This window comes from Stigmatopora argus, chromosome 1, assembly GCF_051989625.1.
Source record: "Stigmatopora argus isolate UIUO_Sarg chromosome 1, RoL_Sarg_1.0, whole genome shotgun sequence".
In the NCBI taxonomy this organism is placed as follows: Eukaryota; Metazoa; Chordata; class Actinopteri; order Syngnathiformes; family Syngnathidae; genus Stigmatopora; species Stigmatopora argus.
Genome location: NC_135387.1, coordinates 13,550,830 through 13,567,019, shown reverse-complemented (window position 1 = coordinate 13,567,019; position 16,190 = coordinate 13,550,830). Strand labels below are relative to the sequence as shown.

Below are 16,190 nucleotides of genomic sequence, written 5' to 3'. Positions count from 1 at the left end.
AAAATCAATGTGAAAGAATGGTCTACTTTATTAGGTCAAATGTGGACATCTCACCTCTACCAACTAAAAGTAAGAAAACAAAGTTCTATAATTTCCTAGAGAAGCACACAAGGTACATTGGAGGGGGGGGGGGAGATTTTGCCGTGAATTTAAATATTAACCAACATATTACAGTGCACCCCAAAATAGTGATGTGACTACGATGAATTGCTTCCCGTACATGGTCGTTTGAGCGAATCATTTATGAGAAAGAAACAAGACAGTACCAGGTTTGAGTGATGTTTTGAGCCTTGAGGTAAACAGGTGACGTGATCCACCAATGTCATCCATAATTTACTTTTCAACAGGTAAAATGATCAAATGCTTAAAGTGTAAAAGCTTCATGGGAAACATCAATGACACTACAAAAAAAGATAAAAACTGCAGCCATGTCACTCATATCAATTTCATTTTTTTCAAATGCATATTCGCCCATTCCACAATGACGCTTAATAGGTGAGGCAAAGTGTTATAAAACCAGCTCAGTCTTTTTGGAAAACCTTGTATTCACAAGATGGTGTTTTACTTGAGAAATGACAGTTAACAAACTCTGGCTTAGTCAAACAGAATATAGAAATTAGGTAAATGCCAACCAAATCTCTTCAATCATTGGTATCCATGTGCGGGAAGGCTCCTGGAGTCCCTAATTTGCTGGAAAAACCTTGTGACTGTATAAAATCTGCATTTCGTCGCTCAAAAACAGTGCAAGGAAATATTTCCAATTCAAATTTGACACCACTTTAAAATGCACTGAAAGATGACGTCACACACACGGGCAGAAAATAAACAAATACATAATCCACATCTAGCCTCTGTTGTAGCCAAACAAATGGAATAAAACTAAAAAGTTCTCCGATTACACAACATGACCGTGTCAGAACATCAAAATGTGGATGTAATCATCTTTCCTGTTGTACGTGTGTGCCATCGTGTGTTGACTATTTCATAAAGAAAACCTGTACACAGTTTGTTAAAGTTGATGGATGGAAATCTATCAAATGACAAAATTCCAGCAAGAGCAGAATAAGGGGAATCCAATGATAAAAGCACACAATAACTATTGTGTTTGCTGTATTAACAGGTCGAGAGGGCGGAAACACAATCACTCTTATTTAAACAATATTTGCCTTTTTTTTTTACTACAGTAGAGTACACATTTCCTTCTTCACAGCCCCAAAATAGCACAATCGAGTGTGGGGCCCATCCCTGAGGAGACATTTTGGTTCAGTTCGAAGTGCTCCTGAAATGTGGTCACATGGTCAATGTATCGTATTTTCTCGCATATATGCCGTATTTGACGTAAAAAAAAAGTGATGACTGAATCGAGGGTACGGCTTATATGCGCATAAATTAGACTTGACATGCACAAAACTGCAAGGTGACAAGGACGAAACGCCATAAGGCAAGACAAATTTATTTTGACATCTATGAATGAAATTCAAGAAAAAAATAAACCGTATTTTGCATAAAACGTGTAAAAAAAACTCACTCTTGCCTGACATTGCTCGCTCAAGGCGCCACCATCTAGGGATGACAAACTACATCGCTACGGACACACTTCCTGGTTGTACTGCTCACGCGACTTCCTTTTTGAATTTGTCTACGTGCAGGAAACACCCTTTAGGAATGTGCAATCCAGCAATCGATTTATACAGTATCTCAGAAATACCACGTGCGATGATTTTTCTTAAGATTTTCCCTTCAAAGTAACACATGATACTACTTATTAAAACCATGAATATGGAAGCCCGAATTGTGAAACAGGGGGCGTCTTATGCCAGAGAAATTGTAAAATTCAACAATTTTAAGGGTGCGGCTTATACGCGGAGGCGGCTAATATGCGAGAAAATATGGTAAATGAATAGAATGGTAAAACCAGACAAAGGTAAAATGGCGTGGAATGCCTACAACAATCCTATGTTTTTGTTTGGTTGGCTAAGTCGGCCGCCGTTAAATGTTGACTAAAAGGATTTTGTTTTGTATACAGTATACTGCTTAAGAATATACCATAGAAAATCAAGTCTCCTGGCCTTGGCTTTGTTGTGTGAACCCTGATTTAAAAAGCTACAATTAGACCATATTTTGATTTTACAAAAATATGATATTTTGTGCATAATGTTACTAACAATAGGAAGATACCCAGGCATGCCCACTGTCCTTCCTAACTTCTTGCTTCAGGCGTTCTCATCGTTCTGGTCGCTGTCGTCCGACCCTGCCATGTTAAACAAAGCGCCATTAGGTATTTGCGGAGTCGAGCCACGATTAGAGACGCCCAATTGCTCGACTCACCGTCAATCACGATTTCTCCACCTTCACCTTCACCTTCTTCCTGGCTTTCATCTAAGGAGAACAGGGTTCTTATTTGGAAAATAAAAATGAATAATCTGAGGTATAACAGCATAGAAAATGGCAGCAAACGTGCGATTATGTCCGTTTGAACTGAGAAACTGGAAACGAATATTCCCTCCAAGTCCAGATGGAATAGGCGCCTATCGCCGTCAATGACAGCAAATAAGTTAAAGCGTAACCCACCTGCACTTGGGACCCCCTCCTCCTCTTCTTCTTCCTCCTCCTCTTCTCCTTTTTCCTCCTCTTCTTCCTCTTCGCCACTTTGGCCTCGTTCGGCCTCGCCGGTTTCCTCGTCTGAGTCGGAGATGACTACGCAGTCGTCTCCGTTGCCGTTGCCACGGTCAGCTGGTGCGGTGGCGTCGCCGTCACTGGGGCGAAAGCGCACAGCGTGATGATGAAGTGATAGTCAGTGAAGCATATTGAAGGACAGAACATTTCAGCACTGATCTACTCGATAGCAGAAGGCACAAAAATCCTATGTATCTGCCTGTCGTTTGTGTTATGGGTGTTGTTTCAATTCACGGTCAGTGCGTGGATACCTATTATTATTATTATTATTTTTTGCAGGATTGGATACAACTTCAAATAAAAACATGCCAAACAAAACATACGAGTTATTTGCTGCCTGAGGTCACCACAAGTCAAAACTTGCAACAGACAAACATGACGTCTGATTCGTAACCGTTTTGCGTATAACCTTTGTTCAAATCTGCACAAGCAAGGGGGAAAGGGTACGCGTGGCCTAAAAAGTTTGGGAAAGCTGCTTGTGGATGGACAGTCACAATGAAGCCAATTGATTTACAAGAAAACTCAGTATACTCCTGTTTTCCTATTGCTTTTGTTTTGAATTATCAAAATATTACTGATACTTTACCATGGTTTTAAATTTTGTGACAGAATAAGCATGTTTTAGATGAAAAAAAAAGGTTAGAAAACACTAAATGAAACACATTTTACAAGGAATAAAATACCATAAATAGTGCACAGTGCAAGGGATCGGCAGTAATGCATCAGCGATTTGGGTAGTAAGCTATTGTCAACGAGATTTGTTGACCCTCCTGCTTTGTTACAGCCCGAGTCAATGCGTTTAGTAAAGTTGTCAATAACTTCAAGGTAAAAAGACTGACATTTTATTTTTATTTTTTTATTGTATCTATTTTTAATTTTTATATATATTTTATTTATTTATATTCTTTATTATATTTATTTATTACGTATTTACTTATTTGTTAATATATTTATTTATGTATTTATTTGTGTATTTATTTATTACCTATCTATTTATGTCTAGAATGTATTTTCCTGTGTCTGCATTCTCACCCTCTTGCTACTGACAATGAAATTTCCCGAATACGGGATGAATAAAGTTATCTAATCTAATCACTGGAGGATGATACTTTAATGAAGCCCTAAAATGCCACCCAAGCATTATGTGTAATTTTAGCCATCTGATCGTAAAAAACTCAAATTGTGGGGCAAAGACACTAACACTACTTCGTAACATGTTAAAGGATGGGGAGAAGCATTGGGCTAGTTGTCTGCCAGTATGAAGAAAAATCTAATTCATGAATTGAAATTACACACAAACTCAGGCAAAAAAAGACTCTCGTAAAGCCCACCTAGATACAGACAACATTGGGAAGGTGAGCTACCTGCCGTTCTCTCTTGGCTGCCAGAGTGGCGTGAGGTAGTATCTCAAAGGGTCCCTGTACAGGTCGTCCTTCAGTGTCTAGATAACCACAAATAGATAAAGAAAAAATGTAAAAAATATTGCAAACAAATTCCAACACAATCAATTTATTGCGCAAAATGAAGAGTTAACATGCAAGGATGTTTTTTTTAAATTAATGTTACTGCGATTGGATATCATTTGTTTTTTTTCTCCTCAAAATTGGAGTCCAACCAAATGAGACTGAGCATGTATTAGAACTAAGAGTCATAGTATAGTAGTAGTAAGTGCGTGAGATGTGACTTGCTCTCAACAGTACCTGCGCGACATCATCTTTCCCCGGGTCACTGTGGTCACCAAACCAGCTGAAAAACGTCTGGTAGACACCACGTGACATCTTCCTGGGTTCACTGTGAGCCGTTAAATTGTGACCGCGATGCCATAGAATGGCATTGGAGAAAGACCTGGGTGTCGCTGCAGAGGAAGAGACATTTTTCTTGTGGGACATGTTAAGAGTATATAAAAAAAAGGGTGGCAAAGAGAAAACCCAAACCATTAAGTTTGATTTTGCCCAATAAAACCAGGGTAGCATCATATGTATTTGTACCTCCCAGTCCAAGGTGCAGCTCCTTCATGATGTTGTTGTTCTGGAAGTACGGATTTCGTCGGAAATGGAAACGGATCCGGAAACCCACTTTTTCATTCTTGAAGGTCTCAATCTGTTGAGGGAATATTTAAGTGTTACATTTATAAGTCAAAGATTTACTCCCACTTCAGTTTTTTTATGCTAATATAGTTGCTGATCAGGAATGCAGTATTGGAATGAGTCAACAACACCCATGTAGTCAAGCTGTATTTAACGTGTAATTGAAACACATCCAAATTAAAACTGTGTCAATACAGTTTTAATGCAAGAATTTACACTTTAACATTCAAGAATATATTGGGGAAATATATATATAGTAGTTTGTCTTCAGTTTCAAATCTGATATTTTGACGATAATATATATTTTTTCCATGGCTTCCCAACTTGTTCATAAAAAATGTTTTTCTCTCACATTATTATACATTTGTGTGTCAATTGAATAATTTGGTGTAAAATGTAGACTTTATTCCTACAAAACATTTCTGGTAACATAAAATTATTTTGCCTTTTTAAATCACTATTCAGTTCTATGAATCTACTGAGTTTTTAGTAATTTGCTCAGTTTAAAGGGACTTGGAGATCCAACAATTTTTGGTGTTGTAGTTTGTGTCAAATGTTTCAGAAACACTCCATATATATATTGCAAGATACAAAATTGCGAATTGTATTTGCACTAAAATCACTAGCAGTAACACTAGTGCTATTCATATATACTCTTCCATCAGATAGAAATCGTAATCATGGACACTTTTGTATTTTTTTAGGGGCAATCTGTGAGAGCTTTTAATGCCAAAACCGGGCTCAGAAACAGCATTGTAAATAGACCCCAAATATTGTAAGTGTTATTCCTACCTCCAGATCAGTCATGTAGCTAAGCGCATCCTCATCAGTCTCATCGATATGAGCAGAGAGGTGCGGGTGGTTCAGTAACTGGGGAGCTCCGAGTCAAGGCCAAGAATAAGCACATTGACTCGCATCATTCACTCAAAGTATACGGTACAACCGGAAAGAAGACGGACGGGGCAGGTCGCCTGTGAAAGGATACGGCGGTCACCCAGAACCCGGGGATGCTTTTAGTGATGGAGCTACGTTGGTCAAGGTGCGGCCGCCGCATGCGGCCCATCTTCAGCTCCAAACGCTGGTGGAGCCAGGCGCTTTTCTTCTCGAGAGCTTCCAGTCTCATCTGTACCTGCGCCAGGAGAGCCACTGACTGTCTCATCTCGGGAGCCATCTTAACAGACACAATGGCGCACTCACCGTCCTCATTGTCCTCGTTCTCGGACGGGCAAGAGGAGCTCGGAGTGGAAGATGACCCAGACATGGATTCGTCACCTCGGCCTAGGTTGGCCGTGCCCTCTCTGTCTGCGCCTTGCGCCAAGTTGGAACTGTCTGCGGGGACCGCCCGTGTTTTTGAAGGAGCTCGGAGGACCTGGGTGTCCCCGCGCTCTTTGGATTTGCTCCCCCGCTTGATTTGTCTCGCTCTTTCGGATGAGGACGGCGTCTCTCGGCTGTCCTCGCCCTCTGCCGCCGTGAGGCTGGCCAGGGCTTCGGCGGCCGCAATGGCCGCAGAGTCAGAATGAGACCTGTCCACAAGATGACTCCCGTCGGGTCCTGCGCTCATGTCCCCGTCAGATTTGGAATCCGTCGGCACCCTGGACAACTGCGCGTCCTCAGCTTCAGCAGAACTCGACTTGTTGGCGTTTGGAGTAGGAGCCGCTGGGGAACTTTCTGCTTCCTCTTCAAGATCGTCATGTCTCTCTTGTTCAGCCGCTTCTGCGCTCTGGCCGTTTTTGCATCGTTCCGGTGTCTCGTCCACTTTCGAAGATTTCCTTGGGATAGATCCGTCCGCCTCCCGGTCCGGCGACGCGCACCGTTTCCTCGATTCGGAATCCGCGCTCTTCTTGCAGTCTGTCAAGTCACTCATCCTGGCGTGCTAGCCCGAGCAGCTAACAAGCTAGGTAGCCCAGCCGCGAGCTGAAATTGACCGAAATTCTTCGGACGTAACTATTCACATCCGAATCAACAGAGGGAATAAGCGTCGTCTTTGGTTGCTTGTGCGATTTGCCCCTTGACGTAACTTAACATCATCAATGACGACTAGATAGGATGCAATCGAGGCCTACTGGAAACGACAGCGAGGGGCGCTAAAATGCTAAAGCTAGTTAGCTCTACCGTACGTTACCCATGACGCGTATTCTCGGAGTCACAGCGCCACATTTGGGCCAAAAAGGCCTAACGAGGCAAAAACCAACGTAGCTGCGCCGTCTTCTTATCTTGGAGTAGCAAAGCGTGGTCTTTTGCGATACTTTGTGTGTGCTTAATCCTTTCTCTTACTATGCGCGTTATCGCCGTGTAGGAAAAACAATGCGCTGATTGGCTACGACTCGGCGCGCTAAAAGCTTTCGACCAATGAAATTCAAAGGTGTGTGTACTGACCGCATAGAAGTGGAGACTTCCGTTTCATTGCCTGAGTTGATCAAATTGTCCAATCAATTTGAAGAGATTCTTTTTTTTTCTTTTTCTTTTTTTAATCATCCTATGATATTTTTCTAAAATAATACACATAAAAACAAAAACACAATACAAATAAACCAGCGTCTGTGTTTACTGACTGCCCAACATGACTAAAAAAATCATAGTTCGTGCTATATTTGAATTAAATCTTTTAAAATATATATTTCTCATTAAAAAAATAAAAATGCCAATTTTTGGAATCGATCTGCCTTCCTGAACGATTCAAACAAGCTGCAAAAAGACCATCGGTTTTACCAGAAAATATTATTGAGGTGTCATAAACCATCACCATTTTAATGAGCTGCAATGATATTTGGGGTAATTGATTTAATACCATTCGGGAATGCATCCCATTAAATCACATCTCAACCATCGGCATCTGTCCAGTCTGAACCAAACGCAACCAGGAAGAGGAGGAGGGGCGAGTCATTCCAGCTAGAAGACACATTCGGAGCATGGAGATCAGTGTAGGTCAGGGCTAATCTTAGAGTGGGCAGAGTGATGTTTTAGCTGTGGGATACACGATCACAAGGGCTGGCAGGACAAGTTTCCCATGCGTGACATTTAACGGCGTGCGTTAACCGGAGAGATTGCATGACTGCAGGAGCGCGATGCACCGGCAGTGCTGCTTGTTCTTCTCGGGGGTTCTCGTCTCCTCTCGTCTCATCCGCTCACCGCAGGGATGTCTTTCCTAACCATACCGAGCCAAGAGGCTCTTTTCAGGCCCATCAAGATCAGCAGGTCAGCCGGGGAGGGAGATGCCCGTTTGGCGGATGATGACGACGACGACGACGATGACGAAGATGACGAGGGAAGCGAGAACGTGCGCCTGATCCCGAGATGCTCCCCAGTGCCCAGAAAGCGAGGCGCCTCCATCCACGACGAGACCGCCGAGTACATGCGCATCCAAGCGGCGCTGTCCCCCGGGAAGCGTGTGTCGTTCGCCGACACGACAGGTGGAGACCTGGTGGACGTCCGCGAGTTCGTCGCCTTCGACTCGGAAGACGACGAAGACGACCTGACGAGATGGAACGAAGAGCGGGCTAAGTTCGGACGAGCGGAGCCAAAGCCCGTCTTCCACGTGCACCCGGATTTTGCGCCCCCGGGCAAAGGCGCTCTTCTGGAGACCGTAAGCGCGCAGAAGGTCTGCGTGGAGCATGTCGGTCCTGTGGAGCAAGAGCCTCTCGCCTTCAGCGGTCTCGTGCGGGTGCTCAACATCTCCTTCCACAAAGCGGTTTACATCCGCTCCACCATGGACAACTGGGAGACGTACTTTGACCACCCCGCGGAGTACGTCCCGGGATCCCACGATGGACACACAGACAAGTTCTCCTTCAAGCTGTCCTTCGCCCCCCCGTACGTCACCCACGGCTCTCGCATTGAATTTGTCGTCCGCTACGAAACCACCGAGGGGGATCACTGGGACAATAACTTGCAAATGAACTACGCCATGTCTCTGCTTCTGTCCTATGAAGAAGAATTGAAAGAGACAGACGACGGACGGCAGCAAGTGAGAGGGATCATGAGACCCCCCAAAGACTACAGGTAAAACTTCTACGTAGGCGAGGTAAATAGAAATGAGTTCTGAAGAAGAATGAAAACAAGTAAGATTTCAGTAATCCGAAAGAAGCATGTTGATGCCAAACAGGGGAATCAAGTGATAACTTGACAATATTTCCTGAACCGACAATCTGTCAGAAGCAGTTCGTGCATGTTACTGTAGTTTTAGATGGAACAAATTACTTGCTTATAAGTGGTATACTGTAGCATGTGAACATATCTTGAAGAGTGTATGTATTCACTTTGATTGCTGGTTAAAACAGGCTTACCCAAAAATAAATCCTAAAATAAGAGATTCAAACGCATCTCATCACCCTCCAATTTATTCAAATTTGCGAACATGGAACCAGGCCATTAAAAAGAAAAGTCCTTTATAAACCAACAAATGAATATAGAATAACCATTACTCATTTTCTATGTCCACAAGCATCTGGAGAAGGTCTGGAGCTCAACCTCAAAATTCAGTCATTGAGATTCACAATAATGCTCACATTACATGAACATTAATGCAGAAAGACTTCGATGGTTTGCGACAATAAACCTGATAGTTTTATCAACTTTGCAATTATTTTCTAGCAAAACATTAAATGATCTACAAAAAAGATATACTATATTCTCCATATTCAACATGTTAAACTATTTACCAGCCAAACGTTAAATGAACAAAAAAAAATCAATTCTTGGTTTGAATTTATTAAATTAACAGATTCACAATACGTTGGACATCTATCATTACACTTTAAAACAGACTACAACATTCAGGCCTTCCCATGAAAAAAAAGTGACGAGATTTAAATAGTATGTTGGTGATTGACCGGCGACCAATCAGCATGCACTATCGAGTCCACACTGTGCACAGGGGTTAGTCAAGTTGTGTAGCCAAAGAACACACCCCTGAAAATGTCGGTCATCCAGTAGTGAGAAGAGGACAGACCGAACACGCAAAGGGCAAGTGTCATTTTCAGCCCCAGCATTCCCCTTTTCTAAATCTCACCTCTGACCTTTTCTACTTGCCAGCTGTCTTTCAACTATATCAATTTGAGGACAACATGGAGAACATACTGCTCGCGGAAAGTATAGAGAGAATCATACCAAAGGGAAAAGTCTTTAATCTTACATCACTAAAAGTTCCCCAAGCTTCAGTCCGCAAAACATACTTGTTTTTTTTTGTCTTTACACAAAGCAGAAGGGGAAAAAAAGCCACACGTATAAACTTTAAGTACTTCTTTCTCCATTTATCTGATTTCTGTTTTTTCTTGCAGACCATGCATCGACACATTGGACACAGTTGAAGGTAGAACTGCCAATGATATTTACAGTTTTTGGAACTCTGCCATGCATGCTATTTCTGCCTTGCAGTCTGTTCCACTGAATATTTCATTCATCATCTATACCATTAATTTTCACATGGGTTGTAAGGATGTTCAGGGCTATCCAAGCCAACTACAGGTTTGAGGTGGGTTACACCCTGAACTGGTGCTTGCTGAATTTGCAAGGCACAACGCTCAACAGTCACAATCCCACCTATGGAGAATGTTGGGTGTCCAATCAGCCTATCGAGCATGTTTTTGTGATGTGGTATGAAATCGAATTAGTAGGCAGAGGGAGTACAGCCAAACTACACAGACGAAAGCTGAACATCAGAGTTGAAACTTTGATCGCAGAACTGTGAGGCAAATGTGCTAACCAGTCTACCACCATGCTGCCTGATTTGAATATTTTTCTTTGATAGATTGAATGTTTGGAAAAGTGTTCTCTTTACATTTTTATGCTATTAATTGTTTGGGTGTGAAATCTATACACAAAATAATTTGAGAAGGGAGCAGCTACCTTCTTTGTCTAATTTTTTTAATATCTTTTTTTCTTCCCTTTAAGCAGATGCAACCGAGACCTGCAGGTCAGAAAGTGAGGGTCATGAAGACCCTTGCTCAGTCATTACACAGCCACACATTGACAAGGACGGAAAAACAATGTTGGAAGAACTGGATGGGAAGGTGCCGATTTTGCAGTTACAGCAAGAAATCCTTAACTGAGAGAATTACCGTCGTTCTGCCTTAGGTGGGAAAATTGTGCACCACAGTCAGTTCAGATTTTGTTGCATTTAAGTGTTCAGTAGAAGCTTTATTTCAATGATCATTCAGCACAGGTAGTTTTTTTTTTTTTTTTACTGATTTTGCATCCAACTAACTCAAGCCACGGTTCTGAAAGGGATTACATTTCATGTTGTGCAAAAGTGTGTTCTCCTTGCCTTTGTCACCGTCAATCAACACCTGCTGAACAACAAACTAATAATTCTGTTATTGTCATTTTCAGGTGAACCCCACACAATCCTGTTGTCTTTTTTTGTTTAACAACTGTTGAGCACAAATGCCTAGCACAGACTACATGATTTCTGCCCTACTTAACCCATGTCTTACAAAGGTTTGCAATCTCAAAATTTCGACTTTTCTGCATGGTACGACACTTCAATTTATTTCTGAATATTGTTCAATCGTGTAAACGGGGTGTGCTCTGTCTTTCATGGCCTCTGGTTTTTATTCTTTGTACCCAAATTGTGCTTGCCCGGAGCCCGGGACACCCTGACAAAATAAACAGCAAATTCCATTGTTCCTTCATGTTTATAGTGAATGTGTTGACATATTGGTTAGAGAAAATCCTAGTTGTATTGTCATTTTACTGCCCCCACGAGAAAGTTTTTTTTTTGCCATGTTCGATTAGTGGACCTTGACTATTATGATACAAAGCCAATGACAGGTCACCAAATAAATATCATTCATGAATTATCTCAACATCAGACTAAAGAAAATGGAAAAATAAATAAAAAACAAATAAAATAAAATCAGACTTAGGCTTGTCATCATCATTGACTAGACAAAAGCCTAATTGTCATCATACCCAGCTGCGTATGACGACATTGAAAAAAATACTACGCTAACAATAATCGTATTTAAACAACAACAAAATCTAACAATTTTAAACCAATCCTGAGAAAATCAGGCACCAAATATTTTTTTTTTAATTGAAATTCTACCATGGGGTGGGCTTATGGAGGTTTGAGCAAACACTGCTTATGGCCTGAAATCTGTGTTAGAGTAAGAAAACAAATACATCGATCAGAAAATATATTTATTTTTTTCAAGAAATTGTAAACATAAGCCAAAACTGGCAATGCCAGTCACTTACTTTGGTTGCTTGCAAGCAATTGGTTCTTTACCCCAAATAAAAGGAACGACTGTCTCCTCGACTTCTGCATAACAAACAACAACAAAGTCATTGCCTTTGAAGGAGATGGGCGTTCAATCCATTTCCTGTCAGCCTCTTCTAGTTCAAAGGATTGTAGTCTATCTCTTTCAATACTACTATAGTACTAGAGTATATATAGTATAATAGTACTAAAAACATGTTTACTCACCAAGGCAGCCAATGAATTAAAAATATTGATTTTAATAGCAGACAATGTAGAAAAAGCCAAAGCTATGCATGGACTATTATAGAAGGAGATGCTGGTTACTTTAAAACTTGCATATGGATCAATCATTTCTGAAGCTAATGGCCTAGCGCAAATCAAAATCTCCCATATCATAATGTGCACCTGTTATTTTCAGTCTTACCCTTTTCCCAGTCTTCACTGGGGTCTGGGGTGATCCGAGCATGAGACCTGGCCGGAACCTCCCATTTTCTCCCTTTCTCACCTTCATCTGCCGACAGACCAGCCGTTAATTCAAGATTGACAGGTCAAGATGGACAAAACTGCCGTCTTACCCTCATTGGTGATCTGTGCAGTCCTGTTGGGACAAGTTTTAATGTGTTCGGCCAGCTCATGCTTCGGCATCAGGTGGCAGGCATTGAAAGGGCAGGTTTTCAATTGCTTGGCAAGTTGGGGATGATTCTGCACCGTTAACAAATGATTCAGGTGAATGGCACCGCAGCATCATACATCACAAGAAAAATGAAAATTTTCCGGTACAAAAGTGAGATCAATTAGTCGAAATATCAACGAGAAAATAAAAATATATGGCTTGCAAGAGTGTGGGTCTTAGGAGGTTAATTTTTCTAAAATAATACAAAATGTTCATTTGTTAAAAAATAATAATGAAAAGAGAACTCACCTTTTTGCATTTTATAATGTGGTAACAGAGGCGACCAACTCTGATCTGGTGGCTCTTGTCGAATGGACACTGGACAAGCCTGTCTGGGTTTATGTCATCATGGTCCACTTAACAATGAGACAATAAAGAATATTACATCACTGTTTGCTTTAAAAGGACAATGTCAATGTTTCACTGTGTTAGCTTACCGAGTTCTTCATCTAATGTTATGACATTAGCACGGGCCAGACGAGAAGCTTCAATGCTGCTCCCAAACTTGATTGATGTCATCTCTGCCTTTTAATCACACAGCTTACCGTATTTTCACGACTAGTCAGCGTGTCGTATTTTTAGCCGCAGTGTCAGTAACGAGTGCTATTTCTGTATTTTAAACACACAAAACACGCACCGTTTTTAGACGCATATATATTATATATGGACGAACATCGAAACGCAATAGCGCTGGCTACCGGAAGCAGCCTATTTCCGGGTTCCGGTGCGCAGTGACTGCTGGGAAATATAGTTCTTGCACGCTACACCCACACGCTAAAAACACGTTTTTAAAAAGGCAACGGAAGCAAAACTGAGTTCGGTTGTACTTTATTTAGACATTTTACAACTTAATCACGTCATCATGTCCGAATTAAACAATTGCCCAAATGAGTCTTCCAAAACGCCGGGTCCAGCGTTTGTAGTTCTCAAGCCTCCGGGAATGACGGCAAGCTCCGAGTTAATATATATATAATATATATAGTTCGCAGTCTACCTTTGAATGCTCCGTTGACGCCAACATCTAGCGGCAGGATTTCTTTTGTAAATACAGCCGAAATGATCATACTGGGTGTATTGAAGAACTGGGTGTATTAAGAACTCGATATCCCAGCAGTCACTGCACAGTACTTTATCTACGGGAAATAGTAGAGTCGGGGGCTGCTCGCCGTAGTTGTCCTATCGACTGATTTATTTGATTTTATCGTGATAACAATTTTAGTATTGGTCCATATATAAAGCGCTCTGGATTATAAGGCGCCCTGTCTATTTTGGAGAAAATTTTAGACTTTTATGTGCGCCTTATAGTCGTGAAAATACGGTATATTTATTAACTTATTTTATAGTAGTGTTCTTGAAGGGACTATTCAGTCTAAGTCAAAATTAATCATTTGTATGAGTGAGCAGACTGTTAAAGCGTGTCATCAGTGGATTTTTTTTAACCACAACAAATGTAAATGGTGAAATGCTAGTTTTTGGATGAAGAGAAATGCACTGGAGCCTGGAATATGCTTTTCGTTACCTTTCAGAATTAATTGGGATCTCCCTCTAATTTGCTTTTTTGCTTTTACTGCACCCACAATAGTCAAGGTCAGACGTAGACCAATTATGAGTAGTGACATTTCTGTTTTTGTTCTGTTTTTTTCTTCTTTTCGTTCGACAAAATGACGGCTCAAGTTGACTTAGGGGCATCAAATATGGCTGGATGAGAGTCAACCGTCAAGCCATTAGGAGAAAAAAAAAAGTGGTGTTTGAACGTCAAATTTTGAAGTAAGGAAACTCTTAAAATGTACCGTATTTTCTCGCATTTAAGCCATATTTGTAACTAAAAAGTAAGATGACTGAATCAGGGTACGGCTTACATGCGCACAAGACTTGATATACTCTTTTTCATAGATATCGGCAAAGTAACATTTACTATTTGTTGGTTATTTTCTGTTTTGCAGTAAGAAAACAACAATTACTGGATTAATTAATTCCTTATTATATTGACACTAATCATGTGCTTTTGATTCATACAGTATCTAGAAATACGGCGTGCGATGATTCTTCTTAAGATTTTCCCTTCAAAGTAACACATTTGTAATCCCTATTAAAACCGTGAATATGCAGGTGAAAATTGTGAATCAGAAGCAGCTTCTCATCTCATTTTCTGAACAGCTTTATCCTCACTAGGGTCGCGGGGGGTGCTGGAGCCTATCCCTGCTGACTTAGGGCCAGAGGCAGGGGACATCTTGAATTGGTGTCTAGCCAATCGCAGGGCACAAGGAGACAAACAACCATTCACGCTCACACTCATACCTAGTGGCAATTTAGAGTGTCCAATCAGCCTACTATGCATGTCTTTGGAATGCGGGAGGAAACCGGAGTATCCGGAGAAACCCACGCAGGCCTGGGGAAAACATGCAAACTCCACACAGATTTGAACCCAGGCCCCCACTGTGCGGCCGACCCGCTAACCCAGACATGGGCAAACTACGGCCCGTTAGGCCTTTTAATCCAGCCCGCCGATGTTGTCCAAATTATTATTATTAATTTTTTTTTTTTATGCGGTCAAAATACAGGAAATCATTGGATGACCTGCATGAGCAATTCTGCCGTCGGTTTTGTGATTTTGGAAAAATTGACAGCTGGTGTCATGTCCTTTCTCACAAGACCCGGAAACGGTTCCACGGGAGTTGCAGTTGGAACTGATTGATCTCCAATGTGACAAGTTCAACTCCCTGAAAGTCTCTGAGTTTTTGGCTTCATTAAGTGCAGCCAAATTTCCAAACATCCAGAAGATGGCACAGAGGATTCTGGTGTTATTTGGCTCTACATATGTGTGTGAACAGACCTTTAGTCTGATGAAAACCAAGAAAGCACCCCATAAATCCCAGATGAGTGATGAGTATATTCATACTTTAGTCCTTTTTTTCTGTTTATGTTTCATATGTACTGTTAACGGATGCAGTTTTTTAATTGAAAATATTGCCCAACCCTCCGCTAACCACTCGCGCCGCCGGGCCGCATCCAGTCTTAAACATTAAAAACTATTCTGCAAAGGTTTAGTATTTTCAGGCTGAGTTGAAGTTAAATCACAATCAAATTCGACCCTCTAGCAGAAGTTTTGGCATTTTTGTAAAGCAATCAAAGGGATAAAAAAAAAAAGAATCATCACATATGTATTGGGCGAAAGCACAATTGCACTACATTTTCAAATTAATAAAACGCAACTTTGTCCCCGAGAGAATTATTGCTTCTTACGTCTTTTTTAACTGCTTGTTAACCTTTTGGTCAACAACAAAGGGTTATATTGGTCACAATTCTGTATATAGCTAAACTTACCGTAAGAAAGTCTGGGCTGCCGATTTTCAAATTTGAAATGTGCAATTAACTCTAATTTTAAGGCAATTGGTAAGAACCGTTGAGGCGCATTACTGCCACTTATAGGTGTGGAGTGCAAAAGTTTGCCGACTAAATTATTATAATGGCCCTTCCCCATAAAAAGAATGGGATACATTTTCAACTATATGTTAAATAGCAATGTAAACTTTGAAAACATTTTCTATTCTTC

The 16,190-nt window shown here is 41.1% G+C and overlaps 3 protein-coding genes across 9 annotated transcripts; 1 reads left to right on the top strand and 2 right to left on the bottom strand.

Moving 5' to 3' along the window:
* Positions 1–8: 8 nt before the first annotated feature.
* Positions 9–7,083, bottom strand: tspy (testis specific protein Y-linked). Of its 3 annotated transcripts, XM_077598565.1 has the most exons (9): positions 5,961–6,108; positions 5,749–5,892; positions 5,556–5,633; positions 4,665–4,776; positions 4,377–4,531; positions 4,041–4,117; positions 2,572–2,756; positions 2,329–2,379; positions 9–2,251 (listed from the first exon to the last, which is right to left on the bottom strand). In XM_077598565.1, the coding sequence occupies exons 1-9, from the start codon at positions 5,967–5,969 to the stop codon at positions 2,214–2,216; spliced, it is 849 nt and encodes a 282-aa protein (XP_077454691.1). In that variant the 5' UTR covers positions 5,970–6,108; the 3' UTR covers positions 9–2,213. The 3 variants fall into 3 exon arrangements, 2 of the variants coding, with proteins under 2 accessions (XP_077454691.1, XP_077454679.1); XR_013299994.1 differs by having other exon boundaries at positions 2,329–2,396; positions 5,749–7,083; XM_077598553.1 differs by having other exon boundaries at positions 5,749–7,083.
* LOC144073054 (protein phosphatase 1 regulatory subunit 3A) lies at positions 6,243–12,804 on the top strand. 5 transcript variants are annotated; one of them, XM_077598611.1, is made up of 2 exons: positions 6,243–10,835; positions 12,383–12,804. In XM_077598611.1, exon 1 carries the CDS (start codon positions 7,900–7,902, stop codon positions 8,764–8,766), a length of 867 nt encoding a protein of 288 aa, XP_077454737.1. In that variant the 5' UTR covers positions 6,243–7,899; the 3' UTR covers positions 8,767–10,835; positions 12,383–12,804. The 5 variants fall into 5 exon arrangements, with proteins under 5 accessions (XP_077454737.1, XP_077454704.1, XP_077454729.1 ...); XM_077598578.1 differs by having other exon boundaries at positions 6,243–11,198; XM_077598603.1 differs by lacking the exon at positions 12,383–12,804 and having other exon boundaries at positions 6,243–10,071; positions 10,656–11,387.
* On the bottom strand, positions 11,889–16,021 carry gtsf1 (gametocyte specific factor 1). Its single transcript, XM_077598617.1, has 6 exons — positions 15,962–16,021; positions 13,075–13,246; positions 12,887–12,993; positions 12,540–12,666; positions 12,389–12,475; positions 11,889–12,024 (listed from the first exon to the last, which is right to left on the bottom strand). Exons 2-6 carry the CDS (start codon positions 13,154–13,156, stop codon positions 11,957–11,959), a joined length of 471 nt encoding a protein of 156 aa, XP_077454743.1. The 5' UTR covers positions 13,157–13,246; positions 15,962–16,021; the 3' UTR covers positions 11,889–11,956.
* Positions 16,022–16,190: the final 169 nt, after the last annotated feature.